General features: G+C 43.0%; 1 protein-coding gene across 1 annotated transcript in view; it reads right to left on the bottom strand.

The window, feature by feature from the left end:
* BTBD16 (BTB domain containing 16) overlaps window positions 1-21,122 on the bottom strand; it is a 39,165-nt gene extending 18,043 nt beyond the window's left edge. Inside the window, exons 1-10 of the mRNA XM_060275198.1 lie at window positions 15,349-21,122; window positions 14,521-14,587; window positions 12,130-12,316; window positions 9,393-9,510; window positions 7,856-7,932; window positions 7,607-7,750; window positions 7,145-7,270; window positions 6,447-6,561; window positions 5,103-5,172; window positions 4,111-4,241 (exon numbers count right to left, since the gene is read on the bottom strand). Coding sequence (XP_060131181.1) covers window positions 4,111-4,241; window positions 5,103-5,172; window positions 6,447-6,561; window positions 7,145-7,270; window positions 7,607-7,750; window positions 7,856-7,932; window positions 9,393-9,510; window positions 12,130-12,316; window positions 14,521-14,587; window positions 15,349-15,467 — 1,154 coding nt within the window. The 5' untranslated portion in view covers window positions 15,468-21,122. The remainder of the gene's footprint in view (window positions 1-4,110; window positions 4,242-5,102; window positions 5,173-6,446; window positions 6,562-7,144; window positions 7,271-7,606; window positions 7,751-7,855; window positions 7,933-9,392; window positions 9,511-12,129; window positions 12,317-14,520; window positions 14,588-15,348) is intronic.
* Between the last annotated feature and the right edge of the window lie 1,838 nt (window positions 21,123-22,960).

Here is a 22,960-nt window from a genome sequence, read left to right as displayed (position 1 = left end):
GTTTGACTCCTATCTAGCTCCAGACCTCCCTCACTAAAATAAAACAAGGGCAGGCACAGTGTTGCCACATCTGAAACATTGTCAAATGTACTGTTGTTTTGACAAATGCACATCCTTCATTTCAGAAGCTCAATAGTAGATCGCCTGCTTTGCATGCAAAAAAACCCCCACTCCCATTTCTGACAAAATCTCTGGGGCTTAATAATTATGTGATTAGCAATCACATTGTGTCCTTTTTATAAAAAATACAAGGTGAAGAGGGACAATTGTTCTCAGGAATGCAACATGCGAAGACAAAATATTTAAGCCTACCCCACACCACTTCTCCTATCGGTGAAACCGTGCCTCCTTCAGTGCATCAATGAGCATTAGGGAAAAAACCTTGCACTGAGCAGCCACTGCCAGCCAGGCAGGGCTGGTGCTAGGGTTTTTTGCGCCCTAGGCAAGATCACCTTCTGGTGCCCCCCGGCCAATCATATATCAAACACAGGGTGCCGGGCCCCCAGGGGTGCCCCAGCGAGCGCAGCGAGCTGGGGAGCCGCACAGCCCCGCCGACGGCCTCCTCCTACGGGACTGCAGGACACAGAAGCCCTCTTTGCTTCTTCTCCCTCCCTCAAGCACTCGAGAAGGTTGCTTTGCCCGAGTCCTGGGGGGGAGGGAGCTCCCCTCGCTCCAACCCTGCAGCCGCCCTTGTGGGTCGTTCGGCCCGGCTCCTTAATGCCACCTGGCTCGTGCCCCACTCACCGGCCACGCCGAACTCACCGCAGGTGGAGATGGCGTCGTCCCGGTGCAGGCGGATGTCGGCGGTGTCGCAGATGTGCCCGGCGAGGCCCCAGCAGTGTGCCTTCTGCTCAGGGCGCACCTTCCTCCCCAACGTGGTGGGCGGCGCCTACTCTGGGTGCGCAGCGCAGCCGGGGCCTCACAGAGCCCCCCCAGGCCCATTCAAGGAGGCAGAGCGTGGAGGAGGAGCCGGCTGCCAAGGCAGTGAGCTCAGGAGACCCGGAAGCAGAAGGCATGACCCGCCCCAGGGCGGCTGCTACAGCGCCACGCCCCTCATCCCCCGCTCGCTCTCCCGCCATGGCCCCACGAGCGCCTGTTGCAGCTCAGAGCTTCTGGGCGTCGCGGCAGGTGCTCTCCTGCCTGCCTGCAGCCCCGGCGGCTCGCTGTGCTGGCGGAGAGGGAAGGCGCTGCCGGAGCCCTCGCTCTCCCTTCTGGGCACGGCGGGCGGCGGGCAGTGGGGGGGGCAGGTTGGCCAGCGCCTCCTCCATGTTGGCGCTCTAGGCGATGGCCTAGCTCGCCTTAATGGTAGCACTGGCCCTGCAGCCAGGACTAGACAGTGGACAGAGGTGAGCCAAAGATCGAAAGCAGATTCAAATGATACCTGAAATCAGATTGCAAATCAGAGGACACCTGCTGAATCCACGTAAGAAACCTTTAACGCCCTAGCAAAGCTAAGTCACACACAGAAAATTTAATTCACATGGCAGCCTCTTACTCCCAATGTGACATGTCACAGGCATAAAAACAATCTGTTTTGCTCAAGTTAAGTAAGACTTTCCATGGAATTAGGTTGCTGCTTCATAACACATCTGCTAGGACAGTGGTTTTCATAAGAGAGCAATTACAGTGGCCATAAAACAGAGAACTTCTGGTCAAGTCAATATTAGGTTTCATTTTAAAAACAACTTGTGGAGTGGCAGAATCCAAAGAAAACCAACCGTCATGTCTGCTAAATCCTTTGCTCGCAAGAGTCAGTAGCTTTCATCCGATGGGCATGTTCCCTCTGTACTAAAAGTTCCTTCTCCAAACAAAGGTTGCACCTGATCATTCCTGCTTACCGAAATGCATGAGAAAATAGCACCCATCAAATCTGCGATTTTGAAAAACGAACAGAACAGTCGTTCACAGCACATAGCTTAGCACCTGGGCCTCTCCAACTTATTGCTCGGGTGGAGTACGGGAATGACCCTTTATAGACCTCTTAAGAAATGACTGGATGATGGACAGTCAAAAACATTAACCAATTATATCGATCAGCAGCTGTTTATGTGGATGGGAGGTTTAACCCTTTCATCCCTTTCCTACGGAGGGGACCGAGAGTAAACTGGAGGCCCAGCCAATGCCAGCACCACCACCTCCATCTCCAAAGACAATGCCAACACCAACATGAACAAACCTGGCAGACCCAGCCCACTCAAATGAGTGCCCATTTACTTGCCCAGTCCCAAGATGGCAACCACTTGTTGCACTATGAGTTGCGCCTGCCCTACCCTTCAAAATGCAGGTGCAGAGAGCCCATCGCTTGTTGGATCAATGTCTGAGCTTGCCCTTAGCCGTCTGCTTATACCTCTTATGTACCTGCTGCACCTTGTAACCTGTGCCTTGCCTATGTCCCAACCTGATTTATCCATTAAAGCTATTGGATGGGAGTTCCAACTTTAAGGGAGGCTTATCCACAGTGGCACTTAGCCTATCAAATGACCTCTCCAGGGAGGGTCAGTTTTATAGATGGGCTGCTATATTTTCACTGCTGAATGGGGACCTTTTGATTTCTCCTGGATTTTTTTTTGGGGGGGGAGGAGTTTCATAGAATCATAAAGTTGGAAGAGACCACAAGGGCCATCCAGTCCAACCCCCTGCCAAGCAGGAAACACCATCAAAGCATTCTTGACATATGCCTGTCAAGCCTCTGCTTAAAGACCTCCAAAGAAGGAGACTCCACCACACTCCTTGGTAGCAAATTCTACTGCCGAACAGCTCTTACTGTCAGGAAGTTCTTCCTAATGTTTAGGTGGAATCTTCTTTCTTGAAGTTTGAATCCATTGCTCCGTGTCCGCTTCTCTGGAGCAGCAGAAAACAACCTTTCTCCCTCCTCCATATGACATCCTTTCATATATTTGAACATGGCTATCATATCACCCCTTAACCTTCTCTTCTCCAGGCTAAACATACCCAGCTCCCTAAGCCATTCCTCATAAGGCATCGTTTCCAGGCCTTTGACCATTTTGGTTGCCCTCTTCTGGACACGTTCCAGCTTGTCAGTATCCTTCTTGAACTGTGGTGCCCAGAACTGGACACAGTACTCCAGGTGAGGTCTGACCAGAGCAGAAGTTTTATGCTGCTTTATCTGCTGTTTTATATCTCTTATTGTAATGTGTGCATTTTATTATATTATCTTAATGTGAAAGCCGCATATATATTTTTAATCTGAAAGGGAGGAGGAATATGAATATATGAATAGTATTACATAAAGCCCCCAAACAGTAATGCATGGGTAGGCAAACTAAGGCCCGGGGGCCAGATCCGGCCCAATCACCTTCTAAATCCGGCCTGCGGACGGTCCGGGAATCAGCGTGTTTTTACATGAGTAGAATGTGTGCTTTTATTTAAAATGCATCTCTGGGTTACTTGTGGTGCATAGGAATTCGTTCATCCCCCCCCCCAATATATATATAGTTTGCTGACCCCTGCACTACAGTGGTACCTCGGTTTACAAGCACAATTGGTTCTGGAAGTCTGTACTTAACCTGAAGTGTACTTAACCTGAAGTGAACTTTCCCATTGAAAGTAATGGAAAGTAGATTAATCTGTTCCAGACGGGTCCGTGGAGTACTCAACCTGAAGCGTACTTAACCCGAGGTATGAGTGTAATTGGTTCCGGAAGTCCGTACTTAACCTGAAGCGTACTTAACCTGAAGCGAACTTTCCCATTGAAAGTAATGGAAAGTGGATTAATCCGTTCCAGACAGGTCCACAGAGTACTTAAACTGAAAATACTCAAACCGAGGTGTACTTAAACCGAGGTATGACTGTAATGCCTATGATGTCTATAGTATCTGGCAGAAGGCAGTGCTGCAGAGTATATATTGGCAGAGCCATGTCCATTCCCCATATATACTGAATTGCTATGAAAGCATTGTATCCGTTCGCCCTCCTCAGAACTCCTGCTCTCCGTTTTCATCAATAAAAAGAACCCAACTGACTTGTGATCCCACTTCCTGTAGCTTCCTAGAGAGCAGAACCCTCCAAAGACCTGCTTATTTAGCCTTCGTCTGATCTGCCTGCACAAAACTTCCTTTTATAGAACAAAATATTGCACATCCCTCTGACCTTGAAGATCTAATCACTTTCTGCAGTAGTTCCAGGGGCAGCTGCCGCAGGTGAATCTGAGAGCCAAGCTGCGGGACAAGGTTCACCTCTATCCATCTTTCACATTCGGTGATCAAGGTGGGCTGCTGGTACTGATTTCAAGGGAGGGGAGAAAAGTGTCAAAGAAATTCTGAACTCTGGGACCATCTTGTGGTAGAAACTGGAAATTGAGACATCATATTCAGATTGAAACTAAAAGTACTGTACTAAAAATATTGGATTTTAAGTGCACACCTAAAATGTATAGTGTGAATACTATTAATTCACATATTGTAGAGATTTGCTGCTGTCAGGGGCAATGCCATTTGCTGGGAATCTCAAGGCTTCCCTGGCCATCTGAATGACCACTATGAGAAGAACAGATTGCTGGACTGGGTGAGCTTTTGGCCTGATCCAGCAGTCTCATCCTAAGTTCTTATTTTCCTGCTGAGTCTGCACTCTCAATGGCTAACCCGGTTGTGTTCCTCTGTCACTGTTCTGTCTTGGAGACAGGCCATATTTCTTTAAGAACTTCCTTTTTGCACCGCTAAAGAGGTGTTCAGACACCCACACCCCTTGCACCGGGGAGGGAGAAGAGAGAGATTGTGTCTCCAGCGGCTACACAGTCAGTGCAAACATGTAGCCTCCCTTTACATGAACACTGAACATGGGGCTCTCAGTGGGAAAGGTCAGAGGTCGAAGCGAAAGGGTGTGGCAGATAGTGTCCTATCAAACCTCCATTCATGTGTTCAATGCATGCTTAGAAGCAAGTTGTCTGGACACCGCCCCCCCCAGAGGCAATCCGAGGGTGGGGTGATAAGATCAATAAAACAGAAGCCCTGTTGCTACAAAGAAACACCAAGCCTGCACAGAGGGCTCTAGAAAATTGCAGAGGTGCAAATGTCAGCAACAAGTGGGTCCATGAACATTCACCAGGCTCAGCTAAAATCAAATCCATCAGGTTTACAGCTCACCTTGCAGCCTGCAGAATAATAGCTGCAGACACTGGCTGGGCAAATGTTTCCTCTCATAAGCTGCACACACCTTGGGGGGCAGGAAAAGAGAAAAGGCTATTAATGCGAGTTGTGAGCATAAGGGGAGAAGAAATAGAGAAAAAGAAGCAGGAGAGCATTTCACCCATCTCCTGGGCAAAGCTTCAGCAATATCATTGCTACCATACCTGGGTTCTGAACCCCCCCCCCAACCCAACCCAACCCAGTTCAAACAGCAGCATCTTTTCCAACAGTAGTGCTGTAGGAAAGGACCATGTTAAAATAAACATTTTAAAGAAATCACCAAACAATTTAATTATTTATATGGCAAAGCCCTTGATGAAGAGCAATGTTTGTCCCCAGAAGGCCAAAATGGATGCGACCTATATTTAAAACAATCTGAGGGTTGGTACCAATATGACTTGCAAATAAATAAAAACACACCAAAAATGAAACAAAATTAAAAATCATTATGTGAAATTCAGTACATGATATTGTAATTCCTAGGCAACACTGTGTACTTCCAGCTACTCTGCTATGCATTTTGGAAAGTTGTTTGCCTGTCTGCTATCTGTTCGGGTATTGTAAGAAAATTCTTTACTCAAATTCTATGCTCAAATTATGTTGATATGTCTATATGGGTATGGAAAAGAAATATGACTGTGTCCTAAAAATATGTTGATTTCATCAGCTACTGAGATAAAATGGTCTTCGCCAAGACTTGCATGTCAAGCTCAGTCAGAACTCTTTTTTTTTAAAAAAAGGCAGTTTTAAAAATATAGGAGACTCTTCCAGTAAAACAACAACCCAGATGATTCATTCCACATCTCTTGGCAGGCTAAGGGCGTCAACTTGTGCTTTTGCCGGGTGACAGGAGGACATTTTTCTACCATTCTCTCACTCTAATAATGCCTAATTTAGGATGGTCGTGCCAAGAGACACAGAAAATTCCGCCAAGAAGAAGTGCTATAACATTGGCTTTGAACTTGGGCTACAGAGAGGTGCAAAACACTGTTACATCACCAGAGTCACTAATAATGGCCAGAGATCCTGCTCAACTGATTTATTTGTGCAATGTAACTAGTGCCACAATGCTCCGCAGACCAGCAACTGTCTATGTGAACAGTTAGTAGACAGACCTACAGCTGAGCTGTGCAAATGTTTCTTTGAACATGACTTCCAGGTGCACAACACCAGATGCTTGACAAAACCCGACATTGCACAGAACCAAGTCATGAGGGAGGGAGTCCAGTGTTTCGTACCGCTATACAATCCAGTCCCCACATCTAAAGCCAATGACAGGATGGTGCGCCAATGTCTACTTACTTCTGGAACAGGCTAGGGAACTGTAATACCTCTGCAGCAGCCAGGACTCCCAGAACATCTTCTTCATTCACTTGGAGTTCAGAGTTGTATAAATTCTTCAGCGCAACAGAAAAGGCTTCATTCACAGGAGATGCAAATAAAGACACCAGTAAATTCATCAAGCCTTAAAAGTGCAGCGCAATGGTTCCCTCTGTCCCCTGATCTGAGTTCCCATACAGTGAAATGGCAATACTGTGCTATGGACTTAGCATTACCTGTGGGCCTGCCCCCTCTCCCTATAACAGGCAAGCTGTTCAGTGTATACAACTGTAAACAGCAGTGTAATACCAAACAAGTTGTTTAGGTATTGGCAGAAGTGGCCAGCCATTTCTCGTGAGCCCTCTCTCCTTTTCCTTCTGTTGGACCACAGAGCTGTGACCTTCCCCACCCCCCAAAGTAGCCTGCTACTTTCCAGTGTGGTGAAGGATGTTGTTCTGTCACCAATCTTCAAGCTTTCAGTAGAGCCAGTGTGGAAAGGAGCAGGGCGCCATCTTGTCCTCCTTCTCAGTCAGCAAAATGCATTTTGAGCCACTCCTCACCTACATCCTCAGCCCCTCACATAGCCTTTCAGGGCAAAATCTTAACACCTACCGAAAATGGCCAACCTATATTGTTTGTATCTGTAGCTAGTGTCCATATCAAAGGTAAAAACAGATTACCAAATCGAGTGACGTCTGGATCATTAACCTCCAATGCAATTGTGACTCTAGGCATTGCTTGCTTCTGTTTGAGGAGTTCTTTGTTTTTGCGACCATTAAAGAGACGCTGCTTATAACATCTGGTTTCTGCCAAAAGCATGAGAAATGAAGGAAGACTAGTATGGGATTTATGCCATGAAAGGCACAATAAGCATAATTATGTTCTTTCCACCTCAGTTTTTCTAACAAAAAAAGGGGAGGGGGAGTGCTGCTGAGTGGTAGTTTTCAGTTTAAAATTTTTGTAGTCATGTTCTTTTTATCATTTGTTGTTTTTGATTGAAAGCCACGTTGGACAGGCATTTGCCCAAAAAAGCAGCCTAAAATATTTTAAACAAACACACACACAAAAGATGTGACACTTATATGTCTGGCTTAATCGATCAAATGGTTGAATAAACAAATCTCTGGACTGACTTCCAGTACCTTTTTCGACTTGGGGCTTGCTTTCTGTTATTTGTAAGTCGCATTTCTGAACAGTCTCAGCAAGAAGCTGTGAGAGGACCTGAGATTTGAAGAAGTACATGCGATGAAGTTCCCATTGGAAGCCCAAGCACTCCAGGGTTACATCTGGGGTGGGGGTGAGAGAGAGACAGAATAGTGAAACTGGAGCTGCTTCTGTGGAGATGACAGGCCACTTCCAGCGGCCTGTGGGCCTCAAGCGGTGCTACCCACCTGCCTCCATGCCTTCTGTGATCTTTTGCGTGTAAGAAAACAGGCTCTCATTTGGAGTTCTGTGCTGGGATGAAACCCTCAATGGAGAAAGAGAAACAAGAAGCCAAGATTTCAGTCACTTAGAATTGTTCTGTTTTCATGCATATCAAATGGTTGCACCTATGGTTACAAAATGCCAGCTAATCAACATGTTTCAGTGAATTTGAAAGGAACAATGTTTTCTTTTCCCTGATAAAGACTGCAAGACCAATGTGGTGCGCCTTCCAGAAGTTGCGGACTACTGCTCCCACTTTCCTTGACCATTGGCCATGCTGGCTGGGGCTGATGGGAATTGCAGCCCACAACATCCGAAGGGCACCACTTGGGCTACCGCTGCTATAAGCTGAAGTGTACTGGATGAGGTAGCAGAGAGAGGCACTACAAACATGGCCCCCTGGCAGTTGAGTCACTGCCACTTTCTTGTGGGGAGAAGAGGGAGATAATTGAGAAGTTGGCAGATATTATTACTGAACATAATTGATAAGGATATTCCAAAACAATCAATAGTGTGTTTTTATATGCAACGGTGGTGGCCGGAATCCTTTTGGCAAAAGGATGGAAAGAACAAGATGCTCCAAAAATTGCAGCTTGGCAAGCTAAAGTACAAGACTATGCAGGGATGGCCCAGTTGACAAACAGTCTTAGAGGAAAATCTAAACAACAATTTAACAAAAAAATGGGACGGATATAAAAATATGTTCATAAATATTGTAATAATTCACTAACTATGCCAGCTTTTGAGTGACTGAAGAAAATTATAGAGTTGGAAAAGTTAAGGATCTAGAATGATGTTAGAGTGTAAAGGATAAGTATCTTAAAATGATTAATGTATTGTGCACATTCATGTTTTTAGAATATGTACAAGCATAACTAATTTACAGGAAGTCTATTACTAATTTCTCTCTCTCTCATCAAATAATGAAAGTTGATATTGTGATGCCAAAAGTGAAATGTTATGTATGAATGTTGTGATTATAATTTGGGTTAATTTAGATCAGCAGAGCCAAATCAGTGCTCCCACTCGTACAGCCTCGATAAGACTTCATTGGCTCTTGCTGGTGCTGTTGTGTCGGGGGGGACAGGACATTTATTTATTTGGTAGCTTCATATTCTGCTTTTAAACTTGAGTCCTCAAAGCAGCCAACAACATTGATGAACCACAACAGATACACCAAGACTCGTACGCTCACAAAACAAAACAAAACAAAACAACCAGTCCCACAGAAGGCAGATGACCCTGTCTAGTGGGAGAGGGAAAAGTTGAATGCAGCAGCCCCTGGTGCTGCCTCAGCTGGTCTTCCTCTCTCTCCTCTTCCTTCCCACAGGGCAGATGGTGTCTGTTGGGCCTGTAGAGGGGTGGGGAAGCTCCAGAACACATGTATGCATGCACACCATTTCTTTGTTTACAGTGGAGATGCAGGTGGTTGACAGAACGGGGAAATTCCATTGTAAAGGCCGTTTACCAAGGTTCAATATGTCAGTGTCATTTGGCAGTTACCTGGATCTATGCTTGTGCTTTGGAGTGCTTGGGAAATGCTTCAAATCATACGCATTCTGAAAGTCTCCATTTTCCTTCCGGTCCTGTCGTTCTGCACCCCGAGAGATGGGCGTGTCAGCTGGAGGGTTAAAGAAACAAAACAAAAATGCTACGTATTTTTGCCCATGGAAAGCAAGTATCAAATGGTTCATATTATAGCACCAGGTGGAGACCTTCCTTCCTATTGCCCAAGCATTCTAGTGTTTTCACACCAAAGATTATTTGTGTTTCTTCTAGTTTTGTCTTCTGTTGTTTGGGTTTTGGCTTGTATTTGGCTTGTATTTATCATAGTTATTTGTTGTGTCTAGATGTTGTGTGTGTGGATTTTAATTCACACTTTTGTATACCATCCTGAAATAGCTTGACAAAACATGGTTAACACATATTTAAATAAACAGGATGGAGTCCAGTTTAGTACAAATTGAATGACGAGGCTTCTCCTTATTCTAATCCCCCTGTAGAACTCCCAAAAATCTGCTTTGCAAAGAGATTCTAGAGCAATCTAACATGTAAGTGCACATCAGAGGAAGGGAATCTCTTTCAGTTCAAGGGCTGCACTCCCACAACAGGAACTTTCGAAAGGCCACATGCCACTTGGGGGCAGGACCAGATACAAAAAGTGGTTGCAAATTGAGATGGAGCAACAGCTATGACTCACTTTTGTGCAGTAAGCTACATTCCACACACAAAAAGGTCAGATACACTAGATACACCCCCCCACCCACCCACCTCTTCATCCAGACAAGCAAGAGGCATTATCATAGTTCACAAGCACATTATAGCCACGCAAAATGCTTAGGGATGAAGCTGGTATGTGGTGAGATCTGATCCTGAATGGATAGGCAATGCTTTATAAAAGGGGTGGGGAATCTATTTGGTTCCAGGGGCTTTTTATTAGTATTGGTCGAGCCAAATCGGACAGGTGGGCAGGGGCAGTGACTTGCCAAACACATGGTGTCATTATCAGATGTCAAGGAAATAAACAACTATCTGACTTAGAAGACATCTGAAGGCAGCCCTGTTTAGGTAAGTTTTTAATGTTTGATATTTTATCGTGTTCTTAATATTCTGTTGGGAGCCACTCTGAGTGGCTGGGGAAACCCAGCCAGTTGGGTGGGGTATAAATAATGAATCATTATTATTACTATTATTATTATTTGCAGGGACAATGCATTTTGAATGTGAATAAAGGTTGGGTGTGTACTCAGCCTTTGAGTCTTTCCTGGCTAGTTTCTTCAACATGACCTGTCTGTCGCATTAGGTGGAACCTTCCCTCCCAATCCCAGTCCCTGGTATTTGTTCTGGACCAGGAATTGTGTCCTGAGCAGATGAGACTCCCAGGGCCTCCCTGCCTGCTCCACATTTCACACAAATTAGGGTGATGACAGAGAGGCTTCCAAGGAATGCAACTGCAGGGATGGGATGTTCTAGTGAGAGCTGCAATACATGCTCTCTGCAGCATGCAAAGAATTATGGATAATGCCATCCAGGTCAAAGACCGGCAGCAAGGAAGGCTTCAGACTCCAGAGAATGTCATAGCAGCAACACTGGAATTTCATATTTCTGAACTAAATTGATGTGGAGAGCCCGCGACGCAGAGCACTACTCCATAGGGAGAAGCCAGTTCTGGTTGTATATTGAGTTTTGATTTATATTAGTTGACTGGCCCTCCTGGAAAGGGGTATGTGCAAAGCTAGCGGGGGAGAAGAGCAGTGCGAAGAAGTTTGGTAAACAACAGGAAGAGAAAATGGCGAACGTGGAATGTGGCATTTGGAATTAAGAAGATTGATTTTATCCACACAGAGACATTGTTTATTATAGGTCTGCTTGCAGGCATACATCAGAGGCTGCGGAAATATTGGAAAGAACTATAAAAGCAATTTGAGAGAGGTGATCAGGGAAGCTCTGACGTCCGAGGCATGGGAAGCCCATATATAAAAAATATAAAAAATTTATTATAATAATTAGGCATAATTGGAATGTTGTTTTTTTAAATTGGGAATTGTATAATTAATTTGGATGTGATTGGATGTGATTTGTATTGGAAAATTTAATAAATAGATTTTTTTTTAAAAAAAGGAATTTCATATTTCTGCAAATTACAGAGCATTTGGGCCCAATCCAAAATGGATCTGGGGATAAGATGTCAAAATCTGAACCTTACCCAAATACATATAATTTATGTGTACACACATACATATAGAATATGTGTCTGTCTGAGTATGTCAATGCATAAAAATACTTGGCTTACTTTTTAGAAACAGTAGACTTCAATGTATAGCAATTAAGACAGAAAGAGAAAGAGAGAGAGAGAGAGAGAGAGAGAGAGAGAGAGAGAGAGAGAGAGAGAGAGAGAGAGAGAGAGAGAGAGAGATGCTTAGCAGGATAATAAAATGTGCTTCTCTTAACACTTGTATACTTAAAGATACAGGGTTTGTTCAGTCAAGTTCTTACAGATGCATAATCGCTCTCTAGTGGAAGAGTTTGGAAGTGCTAATTCCAATCAGACCTTTCAAGAGAGTAATGCTACAGATTTGTAGAATAGTTTTAAAACAATCTTGGTTCTAGAAACTGACATACTGTGGAATTACCTTTACTTTTCTATGGGCAGCAGTACCATATTTTCAACTTTACCAAGAAGCTCGAAAGCTTTCCCAGTCATCCACCAGAACCAGAAAGAGAGGGTTTCCAATCAGTTAGTCAATGTTCTCAATTATGACCATACCTGATAGCATTCTCATCAAAGTCTCATTGAGACCAACCCGGGTGGCCTTATTCACTTGTGAAATTCCAAGGAGGTCACAACTTGGGCTGAATGGAAATTGCCAGCGATTGGTGAGCCCGGCTTGCTTGCGGAAAGAACGATTTTTCAAAGGTCCTGCAACCTTAAATAAACACATGAACATCTGTGGTGTAGTGGTTAGAGTGTTAGACTAGAACCAAGGAGACCAGGGTTCAAATCCCCACTTATACCTGAAGCTCAGCCAGTGACCTTGAGCTGGTCGCTGCCTCTCAGCCTAACCTGCCTCACAGAGTTGTTGTGGGAATTAAATTAGGAAAGGGAGAACTATGAATGCCATCTTGAGCTCCTTGGAGAAAGGGTGGGATACAAATGCAGTAATACTTTCCCCACACCTCAGAAAAGGTATAATGTGAATAAATAGCTCAATGGTGTGAGTGTGTATGGCGCACTCATGTCCTGTTGGTCTGTAAGGCTATAATTATGCTATAAGGCTATACATTCCTTTCTCCCTAGACGAACTGTCAAGAAAATACAGTGTCGACAGGGGACGACAGAGGACAAGATGGTTGGACAGTGTTCTCAAAGCTACGAACATGAGTTTGACCAAACTGCGGGAGGCAGTGGAAGACAGGAGTGCCTGGCGTGCTATGGTCCATGGGGTCACGAAGAGTCAGACACAACTAAACGACTAAACAACAACAACCTCTGGTTACAAACTTAATTTGTTCCAGAGGTCCGTTCTTAACCTGAAACTGTTCTTTACCTGAGGTACCACTTTAGGTAATGGGGACTCCCACTGCCGCCATGCCGCCACACAATTTCTGTTCTCATCCTGAGGTAAAGTTCTTAACCCGAGGTACTACTTCCGTGTTAGCAGAATCTGTAACCCAACGTGTTTGTAACCCAGTGTTTGTACCCCGAGGTGTTTGTAAACCAAGGTACCACTGTAATCACCTTCATTTGGGCTTGAAGTAGATACATTGAGGAATAGGAAGAATGAGACAATTTACTAGTAGTATCCAGGCTGAGAGCCCACACAGCTGAAAGAGGTATCAAATCAAGCTGCTGCCTATACTTCAGTAAGTGATCATTTTAAAAAGTACACCTTTCACCAAATATTGCCCAAAGCAATTTGAGAATTCTCCCTCAGAATGGAAGAGTTTTGTAGGGAGCTAAAAGAGTTTCAATGGGTGACAATTTCCCAGGTGATATCAACAAGCACACCTCTGCTTTGTAGAATTAATATTTTATTGGTCTCTTTCTTTCTTTTAAGATCACAGAAGGCCCATAAATACCTCACCCACCATTGAGCTGGTGAAGTTCTACATTGATTTTTTTGATGAAAAATTGGGGTGGGGACAAGAAGTATCACAAACCTGTCTTCAGTCCATCTTTTTATCTGCTGCAGCATAATTTATTGTCCTTGTGGTGTTGCCATTTCAACATTCTCCCCCCCCCCCCACAAAAAAATAAAACAACTCACCATGCAATGCACTCCTCAAACTGCCAGATTTTGATCAGTCAGTCAGCTCAAATGGCTGTCAATTGGGGGTTTTCTCTGGGAATTTTAACCTGGCATCTCTTCAAAGGTTAGCACTGTATCTCCCATATGCAGTCTGTGTTTATGTCAGCCCACCAATGGACTGACTTTTATGTGAAGTTGCAGAATGTTAATAAACATTCTCATTTCTAAAGGTGAAAGGTCATGTATAAAATATGATTACCCCGCACAACAGTCGGTGTGAGAGGAACTGAAAGACCAGTTTGACCAGGTCAAAATTCACAGAGGACTTCAGATCAGCAGAGGCTGTAAGCAGCTGGGTGTAAGGAAAGATGAGAAGCAGAGTCACACCGTGACAAGTGGGAAGAAGGCTGTGGATTAAGAAACAGGAACCTGAAGGAAGCAGTGGAGGAGGCCAAAGGCATGTCAGGAAAATCTCAAATGAACATAGGGGAGGAAGAGATGCTATGCTACTGGTGAGAATGGAACCGGGGGCAGAGAACATTGTGGGATTCTCTGCCTTAAACATAATAACTTGGCTGGCTTGCGCTGTGACTTGGAAGAAGGATGTGGCACCATTTGCCACACTGCCTCATGTACCAAAATGCATTGGGCCAGCCCAGCAAAGAACCTGGGAGGTGATGATGAACCTGAAGTATTGTCTCTAGCAAGACTACGATTATCTGTGTTGTTTCATTAGAGTTGCAAGCCAAAGTCCATAGATTTTACAATACACAGACCTGTAAAGTAAGTTAAACCAGTAGCTTAGATTGGCTAGCCAGCAGCTTTATTCTGCTCTCGAAGTCTTGGTCATCCAAAGCTATCATAAACACCCACACACCTACCTTAGCTATCTCCTTCTCATTTGGCGAGAGTCCTCCCAGAGACACATAGGGAGCTGAGAGCAGGTAACTGGAGGTGAAAAAGACAGCATCAATTTTGTTTGCATTCAGGAAGAGCACAAGGACAAAACTAAAATGTTCCTAGTGTCACATTGTCCCCTTTTTAAGTAGGAGTCTGGTTCTTTTCTTTCATGTGTATATAGAAAAAAACTAAGTCACCATTTCCCTTCCTTTTCTTTTCCCGACTTGAAGATCTTAGTTTTTGGGGTAACTCCTGGTGTGTTGCCCAAACTTCCTTTGGCTTTTATGGCAATGGTGGCATTGTTTTCTGTAGGCATGAATTGTAGGTGTGTATGAGAATGTTAACATTTTATATGAACTTTTATTGGTGTAATCTATTTGTTGGTTGTTGTTGTTGTTGTTGTTTTGTTTTAATTGGCAGTTGGAGACCATGGTAACTAGTGACTAATAAATCTAGTAAAATAAAATAATCGTAATCTGAGTAAACAGCAGTAGCCAATGACATGCTGTTGCCCCACTTCCTTTTAGAACACAGTCCATCCCTTCTAGAATGCATCACACGTTCTAGAATCTAGAAGCAAAAGAGGTCTCGTTAGCTCTTTCCCTTCACCATTCAGTAGTACCACCCATTATAAATATGCAGTGCTTTTTTTTTTCTAGAAAAAATAGGTGCCGGTACTCACCATGAAGTTTTTACAGTAAGCGCCACACTTTTAACCAGTGCTTTTCTTCTAGAAAAGAAGGTGGCAGTACTGCATATCTTTGAGGACCCCCAGAAAAAAAGCACTCAAAATGTTAACCACTACTTACAGGTGTTCTGTATTATCTAAAGCAGGTGTTTCAGGAACAAAAGAAGTTAGCTGAAGCAATTCCAGGGAATGTCGGGCTTTCCCATGGAGACGCTTGTAGCGAGCCATTTTTGTGGCCATGTTCAGGAATGCTGCTCTGGATTCCTGTCAAGGCTCAGTGAGAGAGGATTAAGGGCTGCTGAAAGAAGGCTTATAAATTCCTTCGCATATCCCCTCCACCTTTCTCCTAGAAAAACCATGACTTCTGGCCCTCAAAAGCAGCAACAAGTGGCGATGTCTGCATACATACAGAACATTGTTATGTCATCTCATTATGACTGTGGCATCACAATACGGCCCTAGGATATCTTCATTTCTGGATCAAAACTAGGGCAAAGTGTCTACAAAGAAATACCTCACAGAGGGAAGTATGTTGCCATGAACTGGCAGGGGAGGAGGAAGACGATCCCAGCGAATGGTGTGGAACACACTGGGGCAAGCTGGAGATTGGGGAAGGAGAAGTTGATGTAGGAAGTACTCACGGGGTGACGGAGGGGGTGGGGGTCAGTGCACAGGAAAGAACAGCAGGACCCATCACGAAAGCCAGCGAGGGGGGCCTGTCTCCATGAACACAGTGGGCTCTGAGGTGTAGGGAGCAGCGGGCAGGGCACTCCAGGAGGCTGAGGCAGGCAAGGTCCCTCAGCCCAGCTCCCTAGCTGGCCAAGTGGGGCTTGCTAGCTCTGGCAGAAGGTGTGTGATTCCTCAGCTGGAGTACACTCAGAACAGGTGAGGGTCACATGTCTCATGAAGCCCAGATGCTGCAATCAGCATGCAAAGTATAAAAGGGCAGCAGAGCTGAGGTGCTGTGTCTACTCAACTGTCCATGTTGATGGAACTCAGCTTGGATGCACCAGGATATCTGCAGGACTTTGGGCAAGTGGATTGACCCTGAACTGGGGACTTGACATACTGACTTGCTGCCAGGTGGACCAGGGGTTCAGGACAGTGTGGCATCTCCCGACTTAAATCCTAGACCCAGCAAGCATGTGCATCTAAGCAGCCATCCAAGCCTCCTTAGATGTCTGCCCCAGGGACCACAGTCTCCTACTCCTACTTGCCAGAGTACCTCTTTCAGAGCATGGGGCACTTCTTACAGAGAAAATTCAGTCCCTTCTAGCTCTGACCTTTGTTGGAACAAGTTCATCACCTTGGAGTACCAGCTCTAGTCAAATTGGCTACTGTTCCCAGAAACCTATTATATTGACCAATGACTGCTATCTGAGTGGCCCAAGACAGCCGATTTTCACAGGAATTTTGCCTTGCACTGTGGAGGCTCACCTGAGACAACAGAAGATTACCTTCCTCTGGAAGGTTCCTTACTTTTGCAAAGGGCACCTTCTAAGAATCTGAGGTTGGGTGGTGGAGGTTGGGATTTTTCTTAGCCAAACAACTCTGATACTCTTCCATCGGAGATTCAGCAAGCATCCTAAAATTTCCAGGCATCTCTTAGGCTGACAGACCTCCTCAGTTGATTAAACTTTTAAAAGACGAGTCTGTCATTTTAATGAGTATTTTATGTTTTGTTGAACAGCATATTCTGTTGTACCTTGGCTTGATATCTTATATCTGTGGGTGGTCTATAAATATTTGTGTAAATAAAATTAGAAAATACATTATGACTAGAGGGTTAGGTCTCCAGGGCAGTTTGGTTTAGGAGTACACTAGATAGCAGAATCCATGCAATTATTAGCATTTCCAGGTCAGAAACTGTACAGCTGCATTGCTTTTCTATTTAGAGAACACATTTATTTCCACCATAAACAACAATATACATAGGCATAAAGTTAACGCTTCAGTACAGATGTGCCTTTATGTAGAACTCTACCCAAAGGGAAGCAGGACGGCCAATACACACAACACAATGAAACCATGTCAAAAGGAGTCAACAATCAAAAGCGTTAATAATAGATAGCTGTGGGCTAAACATAGGGGCACACAAGGTAACTCGTAGGTCTGTTCACAAGCACAACTCCATACATAGAGCTAGATCTTCCCTAGTAGGGAGGGGAGAGTGATCTTGTGCTTGAGTCAGGCATCTGCTTGGTTGCTGTGAGAACAGGAGGCTGGACTAGGTGGGCCATTGGCCTGATTCAACAGGCTCTTCTTATGTCTACTCAGAAGCAAGTCCTATTGGATTTAATAAGACTTACTCCAGGTAGGTAGGTAGGTAGGTATAGGAATGCAACCTAAGAAGCCTAGTAACCAGAAACTGTGTCATTGCTTAATCTGGATTTGCAGTTTCTACCCTAGGGATCATCCTAGATAAAGCTGTACTACTCCCTTTGCCCGTCATGTTTCCGTAATACCCATCCAATGCCACAAGGCCATTTTAAGGACTTTATTTTCCAACAGTCTGCTCTGCTGTGAAGTATGCAGAATGGTACCAAAGCTAATCAACTAACTATAAAATCAGGCTTTAGGTATCTTTTCAAATCGTTTTGATTGTTCATTTCCTCTCCAATAAACCATTCATCACAAAGAGTTCCTGTTAGGAGCATAGCTGTCAACTTTCCCCCCTTTTTAAGGGAAATTCCCTTATTCTGAATAGGATTCCTCGCGAGAAAAGGTAAAAGTTGACCGCTATGGTTAGGAGAGTTCCTTGAGAAAGAGTTCCTGGAGGAGGATTGCTAAACTCTATTGTTCCATAAGCAAATTTCATGACATTGCTGGGTAACAGTCACACAGAGGCTCTTCACCATTGTCAGATAGTAAAGTTTCACATACAACATTACAAGGCTGCTGTTGGCAGCTATGTTTTGCTTGTTTGTGGGATTGATGCCAAATAAAGCCCAGTTCATGAGAAATGCTCACATGCTGAATTAACAAGTGAGGAGGGGAATGATGGTGCACATAATGTTGGTGAAAGATTGGTCTTATCAGCCCAGCCCAGTTTACACACTGATTCAGCTCATGGATGTTTCTTATGGACAGAACTAACTCTTCTAACTAGATTATCTATTTCCAGTATTTTTATATTACATTTCAGGGCAAGCTTTCCCAAAGTGGTTCACCTTCATCATTAAAAACAGAAAACTGTCACATTAACCATTATTAATCCTGTGCTAATCCCGTACTTCTTCCGCTTAATATCATGAGTTTGTTACTGAGCATCATAGGTACAGTGCCATTTCCCAGTCTCCCCAAACCTGCTCTAGCATTATCCCAGGCACCCCCAAACTTCGGCCCTCCAGATGTTTTGGACTACAATTCCCATGATCCCTGACCACTGGTCCTGTTAGCTAGGGATCATGGGAGTTATAGGCCAAAACATCTGGAGCGCCGCAGTTTGGGGATGCCGGCCTTATCCCAACATAGAATCATATTAAAACCAACAATATGGTTGAAACACATCTGGTTAAAACAATAGCATTGAAATACTCAATGACTGAACATACATAGGATTGAAACCTAACTGTTAAAAGGGTTTTATGTCTGCTTTTCTGTGCTCTCCACTCCAACCAACATCTTTAACTGCTGCTGATATTTTTTTTAATGTCATGTCCTATGGTCATAGGAGTGCTTGTTTGAGTTTCCTGATCCCAATCCTTCAAATACAGTATTGTAGCTCTGGTTGAATAGCTTCCTTTCCACCTTCCATTCCTGTTCAAATTCCGTTCCGGGTTAAAAAAAGAAGTGCCACAAGAGAGCAGAAAGAAGTAAAGAGAAGTAGCCGGAGGAGGGAATATGTCTTGAGCCCAGGCCTTTGGCATTGCAATTATTTGAATAGCAGCAGTGAACGCTCACTCCGGGTGCCCGTGAACCTTCCCTCCGCGCTTTCTCACAGAATGACCTATACGAACATGACTTCATAATTCCACCTAGAATAGATTCAGAGACAAATCCAGAACATATTACACCATCCATGCTTAACTGCTTCTTTATCTTATTAGCTTGAATCGGAACATCTAGGCTCACATCTTCAAACTGCTTATCCTAGGTGAAAGCATTGCCATTTTAAGGAACATTATTCATTGATTTGGCTTTATAAAACACATTTTATTTTATTTGTCAGTCAAGAAGCGTAGCTACAAATTTACATGCCTATTAGAGGTACTGAGACTTCCCTTTATTTAGCTGACATCCAGAAAAATTGTTGTGGATGTTAGAAGAACATAGACTGATGTTCTAATCCCAAGTTTCTGCTTGTTCCTACGGTACTCTAGGCTTGAAACCTAAATAGTTCATTATTAATCTTTGCTTCATTGCTGCCTTTTATCTCATAGAAATATTGATAAAAGGTGACAATGACAAAATACTAGTTCACCTGCTTTATTTTCAGCTCCAGAAGAGGAGAGAGAGAACTTTAAGGAGCTTAAGAGAAAGCAACCTTGGTTGTATTGTTTGTATTGTTAATACTGCTTGCTAATATGATATGATGAACATGTGATGGAAATGTTTTTTGGGCTTCAGAGAAAATAGATCAGATAGAGAACTCAAACCTTGCCTAAGGTCAAGTGTCTTGTCTCTGGAAACTCATTGTTAAGGGAATGCTGACATGTAAGTGGGAAACTGAACTTTAAGAGTAAATTCAAGAGACAATAAATGAATGTTCAGAAAGTTCACATGGTTGGTATTATAATCAGGAAAGAAACATGAAAATAAAGCAAATACTTATCTTAATTTGTCATAACCTGAAACAAAGCAACTCAATTGTTGAAGTGTTTATCAAGGACCTTTTAATGATAGATATTACTCGCCAAGTTCATGAGTTTAAAGGTGTATTAGACAGAAACTACAGTTTTAAGTTCCCCCATCTGAACCTCCCTGACTTTGGGTGTGGAGAGTTCCTGCAGGCTTCTCTTCTCCATTGGAACAGCCAAGAGGGATGTCATTTGGGCAAGATGTTTATTGAAAGGCTAGCTCTAGTTCCTTAGGAAGCTTCTGAAATGTGCTTGTGATTATTTCAACTATTACTGAGACTTTTGGAAATATTCTATGCTTTCATACTATATATTGGTATCTTGTCAATATTGATTGATATATTCAAATTAATTAGTTAATATCAAAGTAACTTGATATATTAATCTTCAGGTAAATTAGTTAACATCTCAAGTAACATCAGGTAAATTAGTTAACATCTCAAGTAACTTGATATATTATCATCTATGCAATACCTGCTAAAACCCACATGAAATACAGACCTTCAACTATAGCACATTTATCTTTTGTCTCCTTATAGTAGAAAATCTAGTTAAGACTTCTGATGACATGAAATTTACTCACAGTTAATTGAGAGCACAGTATTTAACAAGATAAAGGAAAAGAACAGAATACAGACAACATTCCCATAAATTTAAATTATCTGGATTAAACGGCCCTTCAAAATTAAGGATTTTAAATGCTGTATTTATGGATATTTGAAAGTTCAGTACAAAAGTGGACCGAAATGTAATTTATCAATAATGTTAAAGATAAAATGCAAATGGATTCTGCTTTCTCTGTGTTATGGCCTCCCCCCCCCCACACACCTTTGCACCTTTCTGGCTAGCAAAATTATCAGAAGTTTCCATTGCTTGAAATTAACCAGAAACAGTTTTTATTATTACCATTATACAACCACTTACTTGACTGTCCTCTTATGATTGCGCAGGCATCAGAATTCCCTGGACATTGCTCAGTACCTTGTCTGTTACATTCTTCATCACTTGTACCTACACACGTATAGCATTGCAGTGCTTCGCCTGTCATCAATTAAAAACAGATGAAGGCCTTATATGCAAAGAACTATGTTCATTTCAGCTCAGCTTCAAATAAAAGGGCAATTTGACTTATATTTCACACAAACATTGCCAAAGAATAATGGAGAATCTAGTGAGAAGTCATTGTATTGGGTTTTAATTCGTGTGAAGAAGCAGATCAATTCACAAACATCTCGGGCTTGTTTCTATTTACCCCACACTTAACAGAACTAATATATTTGATAAGTGTGATGTCCACTTTGCTTCTTAATAAAAGTTATCTCAGAAGAAACTCTGAAATGGTAACATGCAACTTTTACTATTCACATTATAATGCCAACCAGGAAAAAGAAGAGAAATTACGAATTCCAAATCCTATAAATTTCAGTTTCAGGAAGGTACTGTACTACTTTCTCTCTCTCGTTTCTGCAAATCTGAATTCTAATGATGATTTAAAAACTACATATTCAGCATCTAAAGAGGCTCATTTCCAATGTGAACGGTTTACGCGCTTCACTCGGAGGGGTTTGTTTTTCTGTTGTAGCAGATGAGCAACAGGAACATTTATGAAATTTGTAAAGATCTTAGAGCAGTTCACAGCATAAAATATACAATAAAATATGCAACAAAAACATAAACAAGAACAAAACAAAACAAAACAATAAACCCCCGCTCCCACAAACACATTTAAAAGGATATAGGATGTTAATCAGCCATATGTATTTGGAAGATAACTTAAGCAACCCAACTAAAAACTGATTCATTCCCAAAGATGTTCTAGCAGGCACCAATTAAATGCACATCAAAGAACTTGCCATTACTGTAACTATTGCATCATGAAGCTATGCAAAAAGTATTCCCTAGTATTAGCAAATCCCCATTCCTGGAAGCAATCAGTGCTTTTTTTTCTTGGGGTACTTAAGGATACAGAGTACCAACACCCTTTTTCTAGTTGAAAAGCACTGGTGGAAAGTGTGGCACTTACTGTAACGTCTACTGGCTCCTTTCTTTTCTAGAAGAAAAGCACTGGAACCAACAAAATAATGCATCTGAGATGAAGGAATGCTAAATGTGCCAGGTACCATAAGGTAGAGAGAACAAATAGAGCAAAATGACTTACTTTGGATGGTGAAAAGCAAACTGAGAAGGACCAAGCTGGCAAATGGCTTCATCATGGAGAGCCAAGAAATGTATCATTAGACAAAGCAAACTGTTTGTCATTAAAGCTCTAATGCTTATTCAGCATAGTTAATCCTCTATAGAGGATGATGTCGAGGATAAAGAGGTGTGCAGAATGCTACTTATCTAGTTCTTCCCAGTTGTCCTTCAAACCAGATGTAATTCTTCTCTTCAACTTTCTCAGGAAATAAATTTTAATCATCATCTAGAAGAAAATGTCTTATCTGCCACAGCATCAAATAAGTCTATAATTATATTTAATTAGAAGCAAACCTCATTAACGTAAACTATTTGATATCTGTTTTCATATTACTCACGGCTGGATAGATTCATTGTTGTTCAGATTAAACTGGAAGTGGGGAAGACTTTTTCAGATTGAGGGCTGCATTATTCTGTGGGGCCAGACCCACACACAATGCCACTCACTTAACATACACACAGCTGCTTGTATCCAATGAAGTCATCCCTGCCTGCACACTGGGACTTTCTCTCCCTGTAAACCATGCCCTACCCCAAATGTGTTTTGAGGGTTCCCCCAACCCTCTGGTGAAAATGCAGAGGCCAGTTACAGGACAATTTCATTGGCTATAACCCAAGCTCTCGCTCGTTCTCCCACCACTGTATCCTTTCTCACAGAGGATGTACCGGTAGTTGACCCGAAACCAAAGGCAGCTTCACTTGCGAATCAAAGTGGTGATGATATCAAAGATACACAGG

This window comes from Zootoca vivipara, chromosome 5 (assembly GCF_963506605.1).
Source record: "Zootoca vivipara chromosome 5, rZooViv1.1, whole genome shotgun sequence".
NCBI lineage: Eukaryota > Metazoa > Chordata > Lepidosauria > Squamata > Lacertidae > Zootoca > Zootoca vivipara.
This window is presented reverse-complemented; position numbering and strand designations above follow the sequence as displayed.